Source organism: Somniosus microcephalus, chromosome 6, assembly GCF_052327205.1.
Source record: "Somniosus microcephalus isolate GS21.2 chromosome 6, FLI_Smic_1.0, whole genome shotgun sequence".
Taxonomy (NCBI): Eukaryota; Metazoa; Chordata; class Chondrichthyes; order Squaliformes; family Somniosidae; genus Somniosus; species Somniosus microcephalus.
The window spans coordinates 197,245,468-197,270,982 of NC_140992.1; the positions used below are offsets into that span (position 1 = coordinate 197,245,468).

The 25,515-nt window shown below is 46.5% G+C and overlaps 1 protein-coding gene across 1 annotated transcript; it reads left to right on the forward strand.

Moving 5' to 3' along the window:
* Positions 1-3,562: 3,562 nt before the first annotated feature.
* LOC147116318 (adhesion G protein-coupled receptor G1-like) lies at positions 3,563-25,515 on the forward strand. The gene is made up of 7 exons (XM_085992039.1): positions 3,563-3,679; positions 7,288-7,431; positions 15,174-15,290; positions 15,389-15,435; positions 18,705-18,807; positions 23,433-23,551; positions 25,365-25,515. The coding sequence occupies exons 1-7, from the start codon at positions 3,563-3,565 to the stop codon at positions 25,513-25,515; spliced, it is 798 nt and encodes a 265-aa protein (XP_085848165.1).

Genomic DNA, 25,515 nt, shown 5'->3' on the forward strand with positions numbered 1-25,515 from the left:
CACTGATCCCATTCTACCTCTCCTCACACATCCTATTCTACCTCTTCTCACACATCTCATTCTACCTCTCCACACATCCCATTCTACCTCTCCTCACACATCCCATTCTACCTTTTCTCACACATCCCATTCTACCTCTCCTCACACAACCAATTCTACCTCTCCTCACTGATCCCATTCGACCTATCCACACTGATCCCATTCTACCTCTCCTCACATCCAATTCTACTTCTCACACATCCCATTCTCCCTCTCCTCACACAGAATCACGGAATCACAGAAACCCCACAGTGCAGATACAGGCCATTTCGGCCCATCGAGCCTGCACCGACACATATCCCACCCGATCCCCGTAACCCCTATACCAACACATATCGCACCCTATCCCCGCACATCTTTGGACTGTGGGAGGAAACCGGAGCACCGGGAGAAAACCCATGCAAACACGGGGAGAATGTGCAAACTCCACACAGACAGTCACCCAAGGCCGGATTCGAACCCGGGTCCCTGGTGCTGTGAGGCAACAGTGCTAACCACTGTGCCACTGTGCTCCCCTCACGTACCATTGTACCTCTCCTCACACGTCCCATTCTACCTCTCCTCACACATCCCATTCTACCTCTCCTCACACATCCCATTCTACCTCTCCTCACACATCCCATTCTACCTCTCCTCACGCATCCCATTCTACCTCTCCTCACGCATCCCATTTTACCTCTCCACACGTCCCATTCTACCTCTCCTCACTGATCCCATTCCACCTCTCCTCATACATCCCATTCTACCTCTCGTCACACGTCCCATTCTACCTCTCGTCACGCATCCCATTCTACCTCTCCTCACACGTCCCATTCTACCTCTCCTCACACATCCCATTCTTCCTCTCCTCACACATCCAATTCTCCCTCTCCTCACACATCCCATTCTCCCTCTCCTCACACATCTCATTCTACCTCTCCTCACACGTCCCATTCTACCTCTCCTCACACGTCCCATTCTACCTCTCCACACTGATCCCATTCTACCTCTCCTCGCATGTCCCTTTCTACCTCTCCGCTCACTGGTTGCATTCTCATCCATTATCCATTAACGGAGACAGCTTCAATAACCTGCGGTTTGCAGGCTGGTATATCTGGCTCAGTCAATTGGCCATGCTCCATATGGTCAATAACCCAATCTACATCAGAAACCTGCACATCAGAAAGCATTAGGTGCTCATTGAGACTAAATCCATTGATCATCTTCACCCCATACTGTGTGTGTTTATCTGGCCATAGAATGGAATTAAAATCGCCCGGGTCTCACGCTCGAGATGTCATGGGGGAGTAAATCGCCTGGGACTCACGCTCACGATGTCACTGGGGAATAATTTGCCTGGGTTTCACGCTCGCGATTTCACTGGGGAATAATTTGCCTGGGTCTCATGCTTGCGATGTCACGGGGGAGTTAATCGCCCGGGTCTCACCCTCGCGTTGTCATGGGGCAGTAAATCGCCCGAATCTCATGCACACAATGTCATGGGGGAGCAAATCGCCCGAATCTCATGCTCGCAATGTCACGGAGCAGTAAATCTCCCGGGTCTCACACTCGCGATGTCACGGGGGAGTAAATCACCCGGGTCTCACACTCTCGATGTCACGGAGCAGTAAATCTCACGCTCGCGATGTTAAGGGGGAGTGAATCGCCCACGTCTCACGCTCGCGATGTCACGGGGAGTAAATCGCCCGGGTCTCACGCTCGCGATGTCACGGGGGAGTAAATTGCCTGGGTCTCACGCTCGCGATGTCATGGGGCAGTAAATCGCCCGGGTCTCACACTCTCGATGTCACGGGGCAGTAAATCGCCCGGGTCTCACGCTCGCGATGTCACGGGGCAGTAAATCGCCCAGGTCTCTCACTCGCGATGTCACGGAGCAGTAAATCGCCCGGGTCTCACGCTCGCGATGTCAGTGGGCCGTAAATCGACCGGTCTCACACTCTCGATGTCACGGGGAGTAAATCGCCCTGGTCTCACGCTCGCCATGTCACGGGGAAGTAAATCGCCCGGGTCTCACGGTCGCGATGTCACGGGGAGTAAATCGCCCGGGTCTCACGCTCGCGATGTCACGGGGGAGTAAATCGCCCGGGTCTCATGCTCGCGATGTCACGGGGAGTAAATCGCCCGGGTCTCACGCTCGCGATGTCACAGGGGAGTAAATCGCCCGGGTCTCATGCTCGCGATGTCACAGGGGAGTAAATCGCCCGGGTCTCACGCTCGCGATGTCACAGGGGAGTAAATCGCCCGGGTCTCACACTCGCAATGTCACGGGGGGGGTAAAACTCCCGGGTCTCACGCTCGCCATGTCACGGGGGGTAAATCACCCGGGTGTCTCACTCGCAATGTCACGGGGGAGTAAATCACCCGGTTCTCACGCTCTCGAAGTCACGGAGCAGTAAATCACCCAGGTCTCACACTCGTGATGTCATGGAGCAGTAAATCGCCCGGTTCTCACACTCGCGAAGTCACGGAGCAGTAAATCGCCCGGGTCTCACACTCGCAATGTCACGGGGAAGTAAATCACCCGGTTCTCACACTCACGAAGTCACGGAGCAGTAAATCGCCCGGGTCTCACACTCGCAATGTCACGGGGAAGTAAATCACCCGGTTCTCACGCTCGCGATGTCATGGGGGGTTCCCACTCCCCTGGCCTTCTCCCACCTGATTCACACTCCGAGTTGAAATCGGGGCTATAAGCTCTAGTTGACTGTCGGGGTGACACTGTCGGTATTATAAAACATGTTGTTCTTCAATTCTCCAGGTGCCAAAGAGAAGGAACAGCCTTCCTCCTCACTGCCCAACCAATAGCCCATTGTGGGTGTCAGCAAATAAACTTGCAAAATGCTGACAGGTTGTGTTGGAAAGGTTTGCTGAGAGATTTAATGTTTCAGCTAAAGTTGCAGGCTGGAAACTTGCCATGCCGTGCTGCTGAATGGCCCTGCATGCTAAACATTCAAATATCTACAAAGTTGCTTGGCAGCTTTGAAGGGATGAGCAGTAAAAGATGAATGGGTTCTGTGATACACTTTGTGGCATGCAGACTTGGGCCAGATGTTTGATCCAGGAAACAGCTGGGTCTCCTTACCTTTCCACTACTCCCCAGGTCTGACAACTTCCCCACCCTGCCTGCTCTCTCTTTCCAGCTGTTTTGGATAACAGTCCCTTGGGAAACTTGTCATGAATAAGTAAGTTCAAATCTGGAAATTCTGGTCCGAACAGCCTGACTACAAATTGTTAGGCTCTTCCATGGATCATACCGACAATGCATTTAAAGAGAATGTTTTCCTTACCGTATCAGTAAATTGTATTGATTTCTGATTAAGTAATATATAATTTCAAAAATCACTTCTTGAGCTACTTTCATTATTTCAGAAAATTAAGTTTGTGGAGCCTTTTTAAACCAAATTTGCTTCTTATATTCTGATTTTTAAACTTCTCTTTGATAAGTTCTTTCCTTTATGATTGTTTGCTGATACGACCATTCTTTTACAGTAATGAAGTCAGCTTAGCTCTGCACAGAATACTCATGGAGATAAAAATTGAAGGAGAAAATCAATCCTTCTCAACACCAAATGTATTTGCTCATGTTATAAAAATAGAACCTGAAAAGTTCACAGGGATCCACTTTCCTAATTCAGATTTGGTAAGTGTTGTTTTTAGGTATGCATTGTGGACAATGGCGTTCGTGTGATGAACTGTATTGATTTCTGGTTAGTACTTTTAGAGAAGCTGCAGAAACTTTCTCAGTGTTGCACTTTAAAAATTATTGTTAATCCCCCCTTTTACATTCACATTGTAACCATATTCTAGACTTCCCTACATTCCATTCACTGTTTGCTGACTAACAAGACAAGTAGTTGACCTGATCCCAAGCCTCTACCAAAGCTGCTCTTGAACGTGTCATCAGGAGGTACATAGGCTGAATTGACTTAGCGGAGAAAAATTTGGTGCCTTAGCGCCTCCTGTATGTGCCAGCAGATGGCGCTAACAGGGTGCTAGAGCATTATCGCTGGGGCGAGGTGAATCCAATGCCACAGCCCAAATCCCCCCCCCCCCCAACCCCCCCTCGCAGCGCTGCCGCTAACAGTTATCAGCAGGAGCCTCAACGACCGGTGGATCGTGATGTCAGTGAGTGTGCAATGCTCACTGACCGCCCGATCTGTGAAATTGATTGTCGCCTCCTGCCTTAGAACCTGGAGTAAACAGCGACAGAGGGAGTTGGCGTGAAGCAGCCGGAAGCCAGCTCCAGGGATGATATTTAAAAGGACCATGAGTAATGAGTTGCATCTGTCTGGTCAGTGCAGTTTCAGTGCATTCTTGTCAGTTTCTCACAGTGCAACAGTCTCATTCCGTAATTTCAACAGTATTTAGTATCAGGAGTGTTGTGGCACCTAAAAAGTAGCTACATTTATTTTTTTCAAAAATTAAATGTTGCTCACCACATCCCCATTATTCTATCCCTATCGCAGGCCATATCACAGTGGAAAGCTGAAATGAGACACACCACAAAAGAATCCAAACTGAATCAATAAATTTATCAAAAATCAGTGAACAGATATTTGCAACAAAAATATTAACGATTCAACTTTTTGCAATCCCTCAGTGTCTGTCGTTACTGTGCCTTTGCCTGCTCTAGTGCTGCTACAAAGCATTGGCCCAGTGGCTGCAGCAGGGCTGGTGGAAGGCTGCTGAGTGTCTGTGCAGGAGACTTCAGATGACCTTGCCTGGAAGGCCCAGCTGTAGACTGCACCACCTCAGCATGGGGGGCAGCAGTCTGGGCTGGCTGGATGACAGGCAGCGACAAGGGCAGTGGCAGTGGTGGGAGCAGGAATGCTGTCATCCTGAGAGAGGACAGCAGGCTCCTGCGCCACTGACCCACTGCCACTCCCCCGGGCCTGCACCTCAGCATCCCTAGCAATCTGTTGGAGCACAGATTGCTGGCCTGGTGCGACACCATGAAAGCCCTGGTTGACGGTGGTAGACCCAGCCACGATGGCAGCAGTCAGAGCTTACGTGGCATCAAGCTGAGACTGCAAGAGAGCAGTCTGAGAATCGATGCCGCCAAGCATAGACTGCATTACAGCACTAAGACGTTGCATCGCTTCCACCTGTGCTGCAGTGGAATCGGCCAGTTCACCCATCACACGCGGCATCAGGCCTGGGTCAGCACGGTCTCTCTGGGAGTCTACTATCCTTTGCAGACTGTAAATGATGGACTCCATGGTGTCCGCAGAGCCTTGTACAATGTTGGAGGCGGACTCCTCCATGCTCCTTATCATTGCCCAGAAGCTCTCCGGCACCCTTGCCATTACACCTATCATCTCCATGTGCATGCCCAATCACCCTTCTTCTAAATGCCTCCCTATTGAGGTCCTCATCTGAGTCCTGTGCAGCAGAACTCGTGCGCGAACTCGCCCTTCGGGGAGGTGGCCCCCGAGCTGCCCTATCCCCCTGGCCTTGCTGCAGCCCACTCGGCCTCGGTGCCTCACCCTGTGCAGATCCCAATACTATGCTAGCCTCTAAAGAACACGTAGTGCCAGTATCTGAGCTGGTGCCTGTGAGTGAGACATGCAGTGACGTGATTTCTTCTTCCTCCTCCTTTTCTCTTGCCTCGCACTCTATGGTTGGTGCCCTCAGGGACAGGCTGCTCAGGTGCTTGCTGATTATCTGAAAGCGTAAAGCCACAAGAGTCGGGTTAAGCTGAGGGGAGGGGGACAGGAAGGGAGAAATGCATGCATACAGCATGATTAGCTGGAAATTGCGAAATGCTTGTGGGGTGAGGGGGAAGTGGGATGTGAGAAAAAGGAGGGTCAACATCGGCGGTAGCCATGGTGCCCACCACCTGGTGCCCAATAATCTGCAGCACTCTATTCTCCAGCGCAGACAGTGGTTGAGTGTCAACTTGTCCCCTGCCTGTGCGCTCCTGCTCCCTCCTGTTGTGAGCCACCTTGGCCTGCAAGAGAAAGGAAAGTGTGTGAGTGAGTGTGGAGCAATGTGTTTGGGTGATGTACCTGCCACAATTGAATAGCTGTCACTTTTACAAGGCGTGAGATGTGGGTGTGAGTGTTGGTAGGTGGAGATTGTTGGTGGGTGAGTGCTGGGGGTGTGGTGCTTTGGGCAGTGTGTGAAGACTGTTGTTCAGATGGTGGTATGTAGCATTTGTTGAAGCATTCACTCACCCTGACCACCTAAGTGAGGTCGTTAAATTTCTTCCTGCACTGTGTGGGGGTCCTGGGGACCAAGTGCTGCCCGAGATGTGCTGCGCCCCTGCCCTTTACATGGTGCGGAAGTCTTGTGGCGAGGGCCTCCTGCACTTGCCGGATAGAGCACCGCCCTCCGTCTCTCCACAGTGAACACCAACACCTCCAATGCTTGATCGCAGAATCTGCAGGTTCTCTCCCAGGGGTGTGGATCTGCCATGAGTACACCTGCTTCAGTCCTCCGGCTCCTTCTCCTTGACCTGCTGCTGTTTGCTGAGGCAGCTGCACAGCCAGCAATGCTGAGAATGAGGTTCTGCTGCATCAACGAACCTCCCCTTTAAGAACTGAAAAAGGCCAATGGCAATCATGACTTGCGATTAGACTGCACCCAATATTGGTCCACCCTTTGAGTGTAATGCCAGTGAGCTTGGGCGTTAACACTTGAATTAGCGCTCCAATCGTTTCTTTGAGCAGTGAGCATGAATTTTGCGTGCTGTCGAAAGCATTAACGTCTGGCACTAATTATCCACCTTTTCTAATTATACCACCGATTGCTGGTCTATAATGAATTTCTAGCCCATAGTGTTGTCAATCCATCTCCTGATTTTTTTTTTTGGTCACTTTTTAAAGTGGCAGCAGAGATAAGAGCAACTAGACATTCCTTTTAACTACTATGTGGATTTTCTCCTCGGACAGAGTTGGAGTTCAGTCCTTAGTGTACAGTGTATTTGAGTTGCATTGGGGCAGACACAACATAGAATTGTGCCTTACTGTAACCCAGACCTTCCATCCTTACCTAATTTATTGTGGTAGTCATTGTTGTGCCCCTAACCAGAATGCTGGTAGTCAGTTATCATCTTACCTTAATATGGTAGTTACTGTCAGTGAATAGCCCTCAGAGTAAATGGCTGGATTTACCACTGAAGAGAAGCTCTTTCTATCCACCCAGAGAAGAATCCAGCCTGTTATCTCCCAAAATTCTTTCAGCATGTTGCTCCTGAAATTCCAGTGCACAGACAAGCAAATAATTTCTATTTTTATTATTGAACAGATACAGCAAAAAAAAATCTCTAACTTAGCCCTAAAGGCTAAAATTGAACTGCCGCCAACTCTTCTGGACAATGTTAAGAACCAGGCCAATGTTGTTATATCTCGAATCATTTTTGTTATCTATGGAAATACAAAACTTTTCCAGGTAATGTAATCAGAATTATAACTTCTTATTGAAATGCAAAATGAGATGTTGAATTTTTAAAATTACAGTATGAGCATCTAATAGTACTGATAATATCAATAATTGTTTCACTTGCCACATTTATCAAATTAGCACTTTAATTCAAAGTAGAAATCTTTGTTAAATTGTGTGAATCATTTAATCAGACATTTAACTGTATTTTGCCTCGAACAATGGTTTATGTGACTACCTGAAAGCTGTGTATTTTCCCTCAATTTACAATCCTAGTTGGTTAATTCTTAATTTATGGCAACACTGAAGCTACAGCGTTAAAGCATTGGGTTTGAGAGCACAAGGTGCCTGGGAGGACAGTGAAGAATCTCCTCCCTGGAAAGCAAATCTTCAGCAGCTGTTTAGGACTCCTCTTCAGCATTCTGTGTTCTCCTCTTCACGGTTCTCTGAGATAGTTATGGCTTTATAGATGGACACAATAAAGCATAAGAAAGAAAGAAAGACTTGCATTTATATAGTGCCTTTCATGACCTCAGGATGTTCCAAAGCTCTTTACAGCCACTGAAGTACTATTGGAGTGTAGTCACGGTTGTAATGTAGGGAAATGCAGCAGCCAATCTGTGCACAGCAAAGTCCCACAAACAGGAATGTAATAATGACCAGATCATCTGTTTTAGCGATGTTGGTTGAGGGATGAATATTAGCCCTGAAACCAGGGAGAACTCTTCTTCAAAATAGTGCTATGGCATATTTACATCCACCTGAGAGGGCAAACTAGGTTTAACGTCTCATCTGAGTGACGGCACCTCCGACAGTGCAGCACTCCCTCAGTACTGCACTGAAGTGTTAGACTAGTTTATGTGCAGAATTCACTAGAATGGGTCTTGAACCCACTGACTTAGAGGCAAGAGATTTACCACTGAGCCGAGGCTGACACCAAATACCATACACCTGAATTTTTCGAACGGGCCGACACCTTATCAATTGCCTTCTGAAAATCCATATAGTAGACTACAGACTGTAGGTTAATGCTTCTGCAATTCCTTAACCTACTTCTTTTAATACCCTGGGGTAGAAACCATCATGTCCTGGAGATTTATCTATCCTAAGTCTCATTATTTTCACCATTACCATTTTGTTACTTATATTGAATCTAATAAGTTTCTCCCCATGATTTATTTTAAGTTTTTCTTCCATCGCTGGTATTTCATCCTCTTCATCTACTGTGATAACAGATGCAAAGTACTTGCTTAATAAATCTGTCACCACCTTGGTATCTATTACTGTATCACCTATGTCTGTCTTTAATGGGCCCACACGTCCCTTAGACACTCTTCTACTCTTAATATATTTATACAAACTTTACTATTAGCCTTTATATTACTTGCAAGATTTTTTTAAATTCCCTTTTGCAGCTCTTAATACTTTTCTTGTGTCTTTGTTTGCTTTCTATATTTCTCCCAGTCTGCTGGATTATCACTTTTCTTGCCATTTGTGTAAGTCACATCCTTTAGTTTTATATTCCATATTACCTCATATGTCGACCATAGTTACTTGACTGTACAAGTGAAATGTTTGCTCTTTAGGGGTATGTGTTGGTCTTGTATTGTAATTAATACCTCTTTGAACAACTCCCACTTTTCTTCTGTCAGTTTACCTGTTGATAGCTCAGCCCAGTTTAAAGTGTTCAACTTACATCTCATTCCTTCGAGGTCAGCCTTACTTCAGTTAAAAAAGTGACCTTTGCATCACACTTGTACAGTGACAGATCATTTCTTGGCTGCTTTCCTCAGCTTCACAGTGGACCAGTTCTCTCGGGCATGATCCAATCCAGCAAGATGAAAGCGGTCATGGCTTTACAGAGGAAGCCCTAAGCAAACAGCTAAGTGCAGCTCCCATGTCCACACGCACTCCCATACAAGGCACTTTCAGCACAGGTATGGGAGACTAAGCCTGTCCTGTAGTCTGAAGCACAGCACACATGAGTCAAGGTGGGTGGCAGCCTGGCCAGCTGTGAAAACAAACCAGCAACAACGCAGAAGAGTTTGAGCCACATAGGATTTTAGTGATCTTCGAATTAGCTGTTTTCTGGGTCCCTGCATGAACAACATGAATGAGGGCTAGTGTTGTATGAGCGCATTAAAGCATAGAATCAGGCAGACAGGCTCATAACTGTGATCTTCACTTTATTGTGTAAAATGGCCGACTGCCGTTTTCCCGGGTAATTCCCATAATGCAATACACATTACATTACCGTATTGACTGGTGTCAAACTCGCAATCAATACACGACATCCCCCTTTTCCTTGGAAACAATCTTGCAGTTTACAAACAGTTGCTTACAATAACACTGCATAACTTATTTGGTTTATAAACTTTTTACAAACTTGTGTCTTACCACACAACTAAATAATTCCCAGGTTTAATCATTTAACATCACCCATGCAGTTCTCGCACAGTTTATGTTGTGACATAATCAGACAGTCTTTGGGGTTTTCTTTTAACCCTTTGAGGTCTGGCTGTATTGGGTATGTCTGACATGTTGGTGTCAGTGGGTATTGCCCGTGTCACAGTGGTATGTGTGTCAGGGTCTACTATACTGTCCTCAGTCCCTTGTGTTTCCTTCTGCTCACGGAGTGTCACCTTTGGTCCATTGGTTCTGTATTTCTTCACAAACGTAGTGTTTCTCGAGTAGCGTGCTCCGTCTGGAGATTCTACTACTACTTGACTCACTGTTTTACTCAAAACTTTGTGGGGTGTGGCATTAAAAGGAGTGCTGAACTTATCCACTTTGTCCTGCCGTACCAGCACCGTGTCGCCAACTTCCACCTCTGAGTATTGTGTTCTCCGCTGTTCATCTGTGTACAGTTTGGACTTGCCTTTTTGTTCTGCGTCCCAGTCATGTACTTCCATGTCTGCGCGTGACTCTGTGATGTCTGGCAGCTTTCCTCTCATTTTCCGTTTAAAGAGCAGCTCTGCCGGGCTCTTTCCTGTCGTGGCATGGTCAATGCTCCTGTACACAGTCACATATTTTCTAAGTTCACGTTTCCAATCTAGTCCTTCTGACTGAGCAATTCTGATTCTTTTCATCAGCGATGCATTCTGGCGCTCGACTTCTCCGTTAGCCGGAGCCCATTTTGCTGTCGTTTTCAGGTGTTTGATCCTGTTGTTTTCACAGTATTCTTTGAATAATTCATATCTGAATTGGGAACCATTATCAGATTTGCAGGTGATTGGCAAACCATGACGGCTGAAGATTGACTCTAAACTATCGATCCCCTTCTCTGTTGTTGTGGAGGTCATGATGTCGTGTTCATAGTAGCGACTATAATAATCAACTACCACAAGAATGGAGTGGTTGGATGGCAAGGGTCCCAGTAAGTCTATAGCTACATTTTGCCAGGGGCCCTCCAGTAATGGTGTTAGTCTCAACGGTTCAGGTGGGTCGGGTCTGGCTACTATCTGACAGCCGTGGCACGCTTTACAGTGTTTTTCAGCTGCCTTGTCCATGCCAGGCCACCAAACCTTGGTTCTGAGATGTTGCTTTGTTCCAACTAGTCCCAAGTGTCCTTCATGTGCTAACACCAGTGCTCGTGCGTGTAACACTGTGGGTAGCACGATGCGTGTTCCCCGAAGAACTAGGTACCCCACTACGCACAGCTCGTTTGCAATTGCTGCATAAGCTTTACAGTTCTCAAAATGTCCATTTGTGATTGCCTTCCGTACCTCAATCAGCTCTGGGTCGGTAGCAGAGGCTTCCTCCACCTCTCTAGTAGTGAGTGCTTTTGGTGTTGCACTCACAGCTACAAATCTCACGTATTCATCTGAGCCATGAGAGTGTCTCTCCTGTTTTGCTGTCTCCCCCAGCAATCGTGACAGTGGGTCTGCAATGTTTTGCTTGCCTGGAATGTGTATCACCTTAAAGTCGTACGGCTGTAATCTAAGTACCCATCTCTCTATACGGGCACAGGGTTTAGAGTGTGGGCCGTATATCACTTGTAATGGCTTATGGTCAGTTACCAAGTTAAATTTTCAGCCATACACATATGGATGCAGCCTCTCAAGCCCATACAAGAGCTAAGGCCTCTCTCTCTGTTTGAGAGTATTTCCTCTCACAGTCTGTTAAACTATGACTTACATAGCATATTGGCACCTCTTGTCCCTGTTGGTCCTGAACTAGTACTGCGCCTAAACCTACAGGACTGGCGTCTGCTATCGCCTTGGTTGGTGCGTCCTTATCAAAATATGCTAAAGTGCCGGCTCTGGCCAACTCTTCCTTGAGTGCACTGAATGACTGTCTCTGTTGTGATCCAAATTTAAATGGTGTGTCTTTTCTCGTCAGGCGTCGCAGTGGCTCTGATAGCATTGCAAACTGCGGGATGAATCTGCTACTGTACCCAATGAGTCCCAAGAAACTCCTCACCTCTGTAGCATTCTCTGGTTCCCGAGCTTCTGCCACCGCTCGCACTCTCTCTGCTGTTGGTCCGATGCCCTTTTCAGACAACAGGATTCCCATGAAAATCAATCGGTCCATGTTGAATTGGCATTTCTCTGAAGAAGGGTTCAACCCGAAACGTCAACTCAAATTTCTCTCCACGGATGTTGCCTGACCTCCTGAGTTTTTCCAGCATTTTCTGTTGTTATTTTGGCATTTCTCTGAGTTTAGTGTCAGTCCACTTTTCCATTAGTCTGGTCATGACAGTGTGCAGGCATCTGTCGTGCGTTTCCTGGTCGTGTGCATGCACGATAATGTCATCTGAGATGTTTTCAACACCCTCTATTCCAGCTAAGGCATTAGCTATCTCGTGCTGATATTGCTCACTAGCTGAAGATACACTGAATATCAACCTCTTGTACCTATATGCTCCGTTATGTACTGCAAACGTTGTGATTTCTCGTGACTCGGGTCAGTTCTAGCTGGCTCAACACCGTCGAGCCGTTCATACCTTGGAGTATCTCATCAACGGTGGGGATTGGATATCATTCCCTCACTATTGCCTGGTTTGCTCGTCTCATGTCTAGGCATAACCTTACATCCTTATCCACTTTTGGTACAATAACCACAGGATTTACCCATGGGGTGGGACCAGTTACAGGTTCGATAATGTCCATGTCCCTCAATTGTTTTATTTTGGCCTCTACTGCCCCCCTTAAGTTGAATGGTATACGCCTGAGTGGCTGGGCCACAGGCTTCACTTGTGGGTCGATATACAAACTGATCTGTTTTGTGTTCAGCCTTCCTACTCCCTGGAACACCTTTGGATACCGCTGTTCTAGTAGCTGTCTTACATCTACCACAGCTGAGACATCTGCGCCTATTTTTAAAACTCCCAGTTTCATGGCTGTCTCCCTTCCTAGCAACGGCTCTCCATGGCCTTTAACCACAATGAACTCTGCCTGCTCAGTTCTCTTACCTATTGTAATCCCACATGTGAATACACCTTTAACTGACAGTGGTCAGCTAGAAGCATAAGAGAATAACTTTCTCTCTGTCTTAAGGACATGTGACTGACACTTAATGTGTTCTGACTTTAATCCTTCCCATGTATTCTCATCTATCACATTATTAGTTGCACCCGAATCAATTAACATTCTCAGATTTACTCCCCCCACACAAAAGGTAAGTCTCTCTGTCACGTTATTTCCAGTAACAGCAAATGCAAAGTCATTTTGTTCCTCTACATTGTTCACACTGTGTTTCTTTGTACCCTTTGTGCGGCATACTTTGGAGAAATGATCCTTTCCCTTGCACTTATGACACGTTTGTCCACGTGCTGGGCATTTTGGATCTCTGCCCATGTGGTCTGTGTGTCCACATCTGTAACATTTCCTTTCGTTCCTATCGCCATTTCCCTTTGGTTTCTCTGTCGAGCTTTTCGCATAATACCCTCTTTTCTGTGTAACATGATGAACAGTATCTGTCTCCGCCTTCTCTGTATATGACATGACTGACATCTGCTCCTCGACATTTTCACATTGTGAGGCCAATTGTAACGTGCGGGCGAGCGTTAGACCTTGCCCTTCCTCTAGCAATTTCCTCCGCACATAGGCTGACGTGCACCTACTCAGGATAGCGTCTCTTATTTGATTATCCACATCCCCCCCAAAAGCACAGTCTTTAGCAGCCTGCCGCAAGCGAGTAGCAAATTGTTGCACAGTCTCACCTGTCTTCTGGGACAACTTATGAAAAGTCTGTCTGGCAAATGCTGCATTGACCTGGGGCACGAAGTAGAGATTCAAAGCACTAACCGCCGCCGTGTAGTCTGCTGGCTCTCCTGTGTCCGGTAGAGTCAAAAAGATATCCTGGACATCTGGTCCTGCTAGGTGTAGAATTAGAGCTCTTCTCTGCTTTGTGGCAGCTGTAGAGGTATCGTTGATAATGAGTCCTTTGCCGTCGGCATAAAGCTCAAAAGACGTTAACCACCTCGTCCATCTTGGACCCAACGTGGCTGGCTCGGCGAAGCATGCAAAATTTTGAATGCCGGTCTCCATCCTAGCTAACTAAAGCTAAGACCTATTTATAATGATTCCGTTCGTTATCCTCGTCGCCAATGTTGTATGAACGCATTAAAGCATAGAATCAGGCAGACAGGCTTACAACTACGATGTTCTCTTTATTGTGTAAAATGGCTGACTGCCGTTTTCCCGGGTAATTCCCATAATGCAATACACATTACATTATCATATTGACTGGTGTCAAACTCGCAATCAATACACGACAGCTGGAAAAGCTGATTTGTCTGCTCCAAAAGCAGAAGGTTGGCAACTATGAGAATAACTAATAGAAAGCCCAAAGAAAACTATGGGAGCAGTACTTTCCATCTCAGTTTCCCTCATCCTTTGCATCGCTTTGATTTTCAAAGATAAATCTTTCCTACATGTTGGATCTCTATTTAAAGATATTTCCACCACTGGCCAGTACATACCTACCAACTGTTTCCAACCTCCACTTATGCTGGGAAATATTGTGCATTTGCAAAAGAATTGACCAGCACAGTATTATGGGGCAATTTCAGATAGCTCAGAAAATTGCTGAAGTTGTTGCTCCTATGTGAGCAAATGGGGGATAGGAACACTGACCATCCATCTATCGGAATGCAAAACTCTTTCCAGTTTTGTAACCTGATGTCAGGTCAATTAGATCACAGGTAGCTACAGAGTAAGCGTTTCTTTACTGTGTACCAGGATCAGGACATCACTTCCAGCCACACAATGTGAACTTTTCTGCTCCCCACATTCAGCATCCTGGATCAATAGTCTCCTATTAGAGAAAAGAGACTCTTATTTGAACAGTTAGATTGGATTGGAAACAGGGCCCTCAAAGGTGAAAGGGCAATGTGCTAACCCAGTCTCAATCAGCTTTTTGTAATGTTGGTGAGGAGATTCCTACACATGCATCCAAATATGTGTGTGCAAAACTCTGCTGCCTCTGTTTTGGTATGGATGGGTAGTTTAACCATGGCTGCCCACTTGCACCATTCAGAAACACTTCCGATTCTGCCTCATTTGGTGTAATATGACTAGGACAAAAGTGTCCTGACTTTCTGTGGGCAATGCCACAGGAGACCCACTGGCATATATTATATTAAGAAATAACAAAGCAGAAGAATTCATTCTGACCAGCTTTGATGCAACTCATTGCTAATTTATTCCATGTGTAAAAAGTTTTCACATTTATTCTTGTCTAAATTAACAAAAAATATTCAGTACTTAAACATAATGTAAATTACTCTACCTATGTTGTGTCTACAGAATCAAAATAACAGCACTGTATTAAACAATCTGGTAATTGAAATAAACGTGGTGAATGTCACTATTGAAAATCTCAAAGATCCAGTGATCATTGTGTTTCAGAACGTATCACTGCCGGTAAGAAAAAATAATTCAATCTTCACTATTCAGCTTACTAAAATCAATTATTTAAGTGATTGACAGTTCTTGATTATTGTAATTCAATTTCATTTTAGATTAAATCAGTTGGAAAATGTGTCTTTTGGGATTTCAAAAAAGGTAAGAAAGCATTTTATTGGTTACTTAATTAATTCTGGAGCTGATGGGCTGGATTTTGATACTGGGGTGGGCTGGGGTTGTGTAATCTGCATTTCGTGTTATCCACCCGATTCTAAATCGATGTGGGAGAATGATGCGATTTTAACTTAATTGGTCAATTGAGTTCCAACGTGTGGGAACCCGTGGCCAATGAGTTTTTCCAGTTTGAAAGTCGCCTCCGATGATGTCATCATTGCTGCTGCATTTAAGGTCTGCAACAAGCCTTGCTTCTTCTGCAGACTGCCAACCTTTTGGCCTTTCATGTTAGAGGGACCTGGAGGCAGAATGACCAGCGAGAGACCTAGGTCTGCTCCCAGGTTTGATGACGTTGCCCTGCAAGCTTTAGTAGAGGGAGCAAAAGCCAATAAAGAGCTGCTCTTCCCTTCTTCAGGGAGGAAAAAGCCTTTCCAGCAGACCAAGGCTGTGTGGATCCAGGTGGCCCAGGAGGTCAACTCTTTGTCCATAACCCGCAGAACCTGGCTTCAGTGCAGGAAGAGGTTTCATGACCTTCTACGCACTGGAAAAGTGAGTATGACTTTCCCATCACCCTCAATCTGATCCTCATTGCCTCCCCTCACCAGCACTCAGCTTTAGCAATCTCTTCCTCCACATCCCACTTGACACTGACATCCATGCACCCTTACCCATTCCCTCTCTCTCTATGGTCACATTCACCTAACTATTCGACTATGCAGCCCTCACACTCCCTATCACTGTGATGCTATGAAAACAACTTACAACACACAGGGAGGGCCCTTGGTCTTGCCACCTCACTTCATCTTTGTCTCCTTCTAAGCATCTATGCTATGGATTCTCCATACTCACTCCTTCATTCTCACTCAAACTCCACTTGTCTCCCTCATTGCAGGAAAGGAGAGCTCACAATAAGAGGGAAAGAGCGAGGACAGGAGGAGGGCCACCCTCAGTAGCCCACCTCACCCCCTGGGAGGATGCGGTCCTGGAGATCGTGGGAGTGGAGGACGATGTGCAAGTGGGGGACGGACAGACGGGTGCATCACAGCAAGCTGGTGACAGAATAGTTTTCCATCTCTCTCATTGACATTGCATGAGTCGCTGATAATGATTCTGAAGCTCTAACAGATGGACTTATGATCATCTGCAATATGTAATGCGCATGTAACCTTGGCATCACATCTCTGACTCTTTCCTTTACTCCCCCACAGGACCATCGCAAGCACCTGTTCCCACTAGCCAGGAGGAAGAGCCTGAGCATCCAGACTCCTCAGGAAGCTGCAACCTCTGAGGGCGCAGCATCAGCAGAATTCGCACCTCGGTGGTACCTTCGCGAAATAGTGCAGTGTTGTCACCTGGTGTATCACAGCTCACAAGTGAGCATCAGCAGATGGTGGAGACAGGGGCAGCAGTGGAGAGTCCTAGTTGGAGGGTGCAGGACTCTCCCAGCTCGGCTCAGCGGCATGTCGACCCTCTGCCTCTGGGTCCATCCACAAGATCAGCGGTGCTGGAACTCCAGGAACAGATGCAGGAGTCTCTGGCAGGTTTTGTCTCCAGGGTCGCTGCGAGTGTGGAGCGAATGGAGGAGTCCATTGCGAACATGAGCAGAGCCTTTGTGGAGTCATTGGCACATGAACGCATCACCATGGAAAGGATGGCAACCTCCAAGGAGGTGATAAGTCACCAGAGTGCAGGAAACATGGTGAGTGTTCTGAATAGAATGACATCTCTGGAGGAGCGATGGTCATCTATTGAACAGAGAAAGCAAACCTTCATGGAAGTCCTTCTGAGTAGGACTGCCAGTGCAGATACGTGTCCCCATGGCCCCCCTGATGTGCAGCAAGGTGCTCTCAAGCCACTTGAAAGCGCTGAGGGGAACCTGACCCATGAGAGGGAAGTTGGTGGCAGACATCAAGGAAGTGGGGGCTCCTCTCCAAGCGCTCACACTTCCATGCCACTGTAGAGCCCTCGGTCAGAGCCCCACCAGAGTCCACACCCAACTGAGATCGGCATCTCAACCCCAGCACAGCCGCAGGAGCAGCAGACTGTTGGCGAGCCCTCACAGGTTCACAACCCCAGAGGACGCCCGCCAAAGGTGTCGAGACAGGAGCAGCAAGAAACTGAGCACGGGGCCTCCACATCTGCTGAAGCCACAGGGGAAGCACCACGTAGGATCACGCGTAAGAGAAAGATACTGCACAAATAGTCACAAGGGTAGCCACTTGGGTGAAATTTGATGTTTAATGTTAAAAAGCCATCAGATGGTTACTGTAAATAAAAAATCTGATGGCTACTCCTGCAGTTGTGGCGTATGTCATTTCGCTAATGGGACTTCCACATTGAGGGCTTAGGATTACTTGCAATTTTCAGAATGGTGGGCAGAGTGCTAGGAATCCGCTGGCTCTAGGCCATTGTCGATGCTCTGGTAAGAAGCTGCGAGGCAAAAGTGCTTGATTGGCTAGGCTAAGTAAATCTGGCCAAGATGAGTGCGTTCCTTGCATCCCAGGCAGCAATGTCGTCGCGCGCTGGCGCCTTCTGGCCTGTGCAGCTTCAGGTGGGTGAGTAGTAGCTTGGCGCTCCTGTTGTTGCTGCTGCTATTGGTGCTGCTGTTGTTCATGGTTCTGCTGGTGCCGCGGCTGGTCTTCGTCCTCATCTGATGTCCAGAAGGGAAGGAAATAAATGGCTCCCATGCTTCTGGTAGATGCCTCAGTTGAGGAAGCGCTCAGTCAAGGTGGCGAGAGGGGTTTCCCAGGAGGTCACACTGGAGATGGGTGTCAGGCTCCAAACTTCCACAGCTATGGTTATGCCTTCTAAAAGTTCCCCCAGACCTGAGACAACAAAGTCCTGCCACCTGCAAATGATGGCTGATCAAATATCCTGTTTAATGTTTGAGCTGCAGCTAATAGTCAGCAATCCAATTGTGCTCCCGCCAGATTTCACCGTTGTGTTTCAGAGCTGGCGTGATTCACATGGGAAAAGGGTTAAAATCACAAAGGCCTTTCAAAATGGCATTATAGAGGCAATTTAGTGCTTGTTAAGGGCCTTAACGGCCTATCCCGCCTCTTGGAGGCGGGACGGAGACGGGACCACTAGACACGATTTAATGAAAATTGCTTGGAGGCGGGATGGAGGCGGTGTTGGGCCTGCCCGCCAGTTTTTTTCAATTTTAACCCCCTACACGCCTCCAATCCCATCTCAACAGCCCAATGAAAATCGAGCCCGATGAGTAAAGGAACAGCTTCTGACTTTGTAACTTTTCATTACAGGTAGTGGTGATTGGAGTGAGTCTGGTTGTACGACGGAAACTGAATTTCATAACATCACCTGCAAGTGCAACCACTTGACCTCTTTTGCTGTGTTACTGGTACGAATGATACCGTGCATTACTGTGTGTGTTTCATCTTATTCTGTATGGATGGAAGCAGCTGTATTAATCTTTCACCATGTTGTGTGATCAGTCTATCCTCCTACCGTAGTTTGAGCACAGTGAAGTTAGCATTTAGCATATTAATGAAATCCATCCTTGTGTGATCAAAAGAATGCCATTATGAGTATTAGAGATAGTCATGTTGGCAATACTACTACTTTGGTATGACGGGAAAAGTTTATAATGGGATATCCATTCGATGGCCTCCTGAGATGCCGAGTGGAGAAATGAGGTGCCTCACGCAACAGATCTTAGTGGGCAGGTTGATGTGATATGTTCCATGGTCTGGGACTCATGGCCACAGTCGCACTTTGGGTTGTCTCTCATCTTCCACTTGTGGAGCAGATGGCTGCATCGTCCATGCCCACCATCCATGCGGACTCGGTTGAACGCTGTCCACTGTCTTCGAGGGAGGTCGAAGCCAGGGACCTCTGCTGTTGGATCAGTGACAAGGTGTTGGCAATATTCAAGACAGAGGCATTTCTACTTCAAGTGATTGGTGCAGGTTGCCTTTAGCTAGTGCATCCTTGTTCAGATTTGTTCATATTTTGTCACATTTAGTTTGCACCGCACACCAGGCAGGGTCGATTTTTCCCAGTCTAGGCCATAGTGCACCTATTTTAGAAGAACCGAACACAGGAAATTTGAGAATTGCACCTGTTCCCGCTGTGATCAATTTGCCTGCCTGCCTGCCTGCTCTTCACGTGCAATTAGGAGCAGCTGAAATAAGCAGACATTTAAGTGACATGTAAATAAGTGTCATCTGATGTCACTCCTACATGTGATCAGCTTTCCTACATTCCTGCTGGTCACAGATCAGGAGCAATATGCACCCATAAAAACAGAGTGGCAGCTTTCTACAGGTAATGTCCCTGCAGTGTAGCTCGGAGGAAGCTGAATGGCAATTGCCCAGAGAGTGCTGGGAATGCTTTTTGCTGCTAAAGATTTTTGTTCCTGTTTGAAGATGAACACCTTAAGAACCTAAATCCATCCTGCGGGAGAAGCTTGCAGTTGAAGTCCTTAATGGGGGTACCTTTTGGAATCACATTGTACCTACCTTATTGGAGGAGGAGAAGGAAGCACATTTGGATGACAGGGAGGTCAGGCATCACATGAGAAACAGAGCACCTATTTGGCATTACCTGCATCCAAGGATTTACCGGACCCACAGAACAATTCTAGATCTTACTGAGGATCAATGTCTTTGAAGGCTTTGTTTAGCAGGAATTGAGGGGGTGTTTGTTATGAATTCAGTTTGTTACAGGTGTCTACTTGGGTACAGTGATGCCAAACATTCCTTAAAGTACATATGATAATTAGGAGCAGCAATAGGCCATTCAGCCCCTTGAGCCTGCTCCACCATTCAATTAGATCATGGCTAATCTGCACCACATCTCCATTTTCCCACCTTCGCTCCATATCCCTTGATACCCTTGCCTGACAAAAATCTATCCCTCTCAGTCTTGAAAGTCGCAATTGATCCAACATCCAAAGCCTTTTAGGCGAGAGAGTTCCAGATGTCTACTATCCTTTGTATGAAAAAATGCTCCCTGATTTTGATCCTGAATGGCTGAGCTCGAATTTTAAGAATATGGGCTGAATCTTGACAGGGGTGGGCTGAGTGTGCGGGGGTTGGTGGGATTCTGTCGGGAAACCCGGAAGTTCGTATTCCCCCGCATGTTGTAGAGTTTTGATGCCACAGTGTGCGTAGTTTTGGTTTGACAGGTTCCCCGCCCGGAAGTCAGCCTGATTGACAGGCTTGCCTTCCAGTTGGACGGGGAGCATTCTAGAGCAGGCCGCAGCCACAGCTAAGATGCCTGCTGCTGCTGCTAGTGGGAGCATGCTGGAGGGGGTTGTGGCAATCCACATAAGGAGATATTAGGACAGATGACCAAAAGCTTGGCCAAAGAGGTGGCTTTGACCAAACAGAAGTAGGACTCTCATTTACATATATTTATTAGGAGTCGGCTAAACAACATCACCTCAAAATGCCTTTGGCCACAGTACTGGTGCACATCAGGCAAGAAAGATCCCAAAGCAACATTTGGAGGCCTGCCAACTTTTTGAATGCAAAACAGGCAGCTGTAAGTGGGGGAGGTGGGGGAAGGAGCAACTGGGCCATGAAAATTGCTTGGCTCACCAAATAAGGCACTCTGAGGCCTGGACAGGCACAGTGCACTGTAGTGATCAATAACATGTCATTCTATAGTGGACACTAGGTGGAGCCGTAGAGCTGTATATAGCTGTATGTATAAGACTACACTACCCAGCTGTATGTGTATTAAGACCCATGAGGCACTAGGCTACCCACAAGGCAGCAGTCAAGATGGAAGCCTCTACAGATACTGTACCTAGTCCACATGTGCTCAATAAAAGTGTCTAGCAAAAGCTAGCTGTGTTCATAATAAGAATGTGAAGACTTAGAACTGGTCAAGAGAGTCTACCGTATAAACTGTGCCATAAGCAGACCAGATGACTCAGGTGATGAAGCAGAGAGCCCATCAAGGATGAAAAGGCCAAAGGGTATCCATGTCTTCAAAAAGCCTTGTTTCTCCAAGAAGAAAGAAAAAGACTTTAAGGTCAAAGAGAAGCCAAAGGAAGAAAAGCACAAAGAGGAAAAACACAAGGAGAAAAAGTCCAAAGATATAACCGCAGCAGATGTTGTTAAGCAGTGGAAAGAGAAAAAGAAAAAGAAGAAGCCTGCACCAGAGCAGGAAGCAGTTCCGGTGGATACTCCTTCTTCCCTCAGGCCAATCTTTGGTGTTCCATTAGCCGAGGCTGCTGAGAGGACTATGCTGTATGATGGGATCCAGCTGCCAGCAGTTTTTTGAGAGTGCATTGCCTACATTGAGAGTTATGGCATGAAGAGTGAAGGAAACACTGAAACCCTCTCCAAGCAAAGATCGCAAGGAGACCTCGATCTATACAAGAGCAGATTGATGACAATGCCGCAACTGCATCTTGTCATTCACCACCAGAACAATCTCATGAAGACACATCAGACTTGCCCGTGTTGAGAAGATCCACACGTGAAGTAAAAGAGCCTGATAGACTTAATCTTTGAGTACAATGTAAAGCTTTGAAAATGTGTTGACTGTTTTGAAAATGTTTATGTTTATAGAGCACTAACAAAAGTGTTACTGATATTATCTTTATTGTTTTCTTGAAAGTTGATCGATATTGATTTTGTTAAACCTCAAAGGGGGATGTAATGATCAATAACATGTCATTCTATAGTGGACACTAGGTGGAGCCGTAGAGCTGTGTAGAGCTGTATATAGCTGTATGTATAAGACTACACTACCCAGCTGTATGTGTATTAAGACTACATTACCCATGAGGTACTAGGCTACCCACAAGGCAGCAGCCAAGATGGAAGCCTCTACAGATACTGTACCTAGTCCACATGTGCTCAATAAAAGTGTCTAGCAAAAGCTAGCTGTGTTCATAATAAGAATGTCTATTTATTAATGAACATAAGAGTGCACCTCGGCTCTGCTGTACCTGTGCGGTGCCCAGGCAAAATTGGGGCAGGTTTCTGCATGCAAAGGCTCCTATTCCCAAAGAAACCTGGGACAGAAGGCCCAGTGGCACCAATAATATATGTACATGCACAACCTGTACTGTGGGAGGCGTCATAAGAGATCCCAGTCACAGTATGTGGTGTTTTCAATGACACTTGATGAAAGAAAGCATGTCGGGGTGATCAATAGCCAGTGAATCCAGATTGACTGCCAAGGTCCCACCATCTATATGTGCAGGTTCTGGCACATCTACCTGTCGACAACCATGGGAAACTGTCTTCACAGGGCGTGAGTCATCAGCGAGCCAGATGCAGAGCTCTGCCATCTGCTGCAAGGACACCTGCAACTATAATGTGCAAGGTCGGTACAGCCTGAGACAGAAACTTGCCTTCTCCTCCATCTAGGCATGCTGCAATGCACTGTGCACTAAAGGAGCCATCAAGCATGGCTTGGTTGCCATTTGTCATTTGTCTCAGACTCAGGCCTATAACTTGTGTTTCCTTTCTTTTCATCTTTGCCTGTCGTTTCTTAATCCCCTGCTACTTTAGCCTTGGAATAAGCTACTACTGTAATGGGTGGAGATGCCTTTTGAGCCTTTCCAGCAGCTTTCAGGAGTTTTGTTACCGGCCCTTTAAATAGACTTAGGTGAAATGTTCCACCCCACCAGTGGTGTACCTGCTACACTGCCCAAATCTACAGTTGGTACTGTGAATAATTTAGGAATGATTGGCCTCAGTTCTTAATTAACTTACTTCAGGAGACAAAAGTTGCCCTGCTATCTTTTTAATGCTTAAACTTGTACAAATGCAAATTCCTTCTCAATATGCCACATCCGCTAATTTAGTTGCTTCACTAGAGAATTCCAGGTTTGTGGAGTGTAACACAAAAGCCTGATTATTACCTAAAGTGCCCAGCGAGAACGGGGTGTGTTCGGGTTTGACACCTCATTTGCACTCTGCCCAATTTTACATCAATGGAGCTGACTAGATCTTTAATGCTGCTTTGATATGATAACACTGAGTATTTTCTTTCCCAAAGGATCATCACAGTGACAATACCTCATCTTTTGCTTTATCGATTCGTTATATTGCCTTGATTGCCTGTGGAGCTTTTATCATTTTTATTGTGGTTACGATGAACTGCTACAAGAAAATCAGGTAGGAGATTCTGTTTCACCTGCGGCTGTCGCTCTCCTGATTCAGCTTTTCATTTCCACACCATGATAGATTTAACTCTTCTGGTGAATGACATCTGTTTAAGGCTGAACCACACTGGTCGCAACATTAGTGTTATACTTGACCCTGAAATGAGCTTCCAAGCACATATCCACAGTATAACAAAGAGCGCCTGCTTCCATCTCCGTAACATTGCCCGGCTCCGCCCCGCCTCAGCTCATCCACTGCTGAAACCCTCATCCATACCTTTGTTACCTCTAGACTTGACTATTCCAACGCACTCCTGGCCGGCCTCCCACATTCCACCCTAGATAAACTTGAGGTCATCCAAAACTCAGCTGCCCGTGTCCTAACTCGCACCAAGTCCCGTTCGCCCATCACCCCTGTGCTCGCTGACCTACATTGGCTCCCGGTTAACGCCTCAATTTCAAAATTCTCATCCTTGTTTTCAAATCCCTCCATGGCCTCGCCCCTTCCTATCTCTGTAATCTCCTTCAGCCCCACAAACCCCCCGAGATATCTGCGCTCCTCTAATTCTGCCCTCTTGAGCATCCCTGATTATAATCACTCAACCTTTGGTGGCTGTGCCTTCTGTTGCCTAGGCCTTAAGCTCTGAAATTCCCTGCCCAAACCTGCCCGCCTCGCTACCTCTCTTTCCTCCTTTAAGACGCTCCTTAAAACCTACCTCTTTGACCAAGTTTTTGGTCATCTGCCCTAATTTATCCTTATGTGGATCGGTGCCAATTTTTAAAATTGTCTTAAAATACTCCTGTGCAGCACCTTGGGACGTTTTACTGCGCTAAAGGCACTATATAAATATAAGTTGTTGTTGTTGAATGACCAGTCATTTGTAGAGTGTATGGTCGTATGCTGTTGCAGACTGGTTGGGCCGAAGGACTACTGTTTATTTCAATGCATCTTTTGACTATCTCTAATTTCTCCATCTAATGGGTGGTATGAAAATTAGCAATCAATAAACAACTATCAATGAACAATTGGTAAGGAGGAGAAGTGGAACCAATGAAATGCTTCAAAATACATTTGGCTACCATCTTACTTTGACAACAACCCAAGAATATAACACTAAAAATTTCAATATGCTCATTGTAAAATTGTGCAATACCAGCCTGTGATTCTTTATCCATTGAAGTTAGTAGATGGAAAACCACAGGCTGGGTGTGAGCAATTTTACGATATGGACTCCCGGCATGTGCCAGGAGTGGATTCATCAGGGTTTTTACACCTAAATCCTGAAATAATTCAAAACATCAATCTTTAAGCTTACTCCAAAAACGTCCATTTATTCTTGAAAATCGCTTTAATAGAGTTGCCTTCAGAGCCTTACCTTCTCCCAGGAGCTGGGGCTTGAGTTCTGCTCCTCTCCTGGAACATGCTTTTATCAGTTCACCCTTGTCTACTGATATTTTTTGGACTGTCATGCTTGTGTGACAAATGAAATGTTGCCATTCTTAATGCTTCTTTATTTTGAAATTGTGGCAAAAATGGTTGTGGGTTCAAGTTCCACTCCAGAGACTTGAGCACATAATCTAGGCTGACACCCCAGTGCAGTACTGAAAGAGTGCTGCACTGTCAGAAGTCCTGTCTTTCAGATGAGACATTAAACCAAGGACCCGTCTGCCCTCTCAGGTGGACGTAAAAGATCCCATGGCATTCTTTTGAAGAAGAGCTGGGGAGTTATCCCGGTGTCCCGGCCAATATTTATCTGGTGTTAATGCCTTGATAGAAAGACTCTGAAATTGCTGGGTTTCCACTCTGTTGCTGGAACTGCAATCAGGTGGGAATTCTGGTTGCCGACTCTTCAGGCTGTTGACACCATCTCAAATCCTGGAGACAGGGTCATTTTAATAATAGAAGCAGGTGTCTTGCACCAGCAGAGGTGCTACAATGGCCCCCACCCCTCCCCCATGCCCAGTGTCCATCGATAA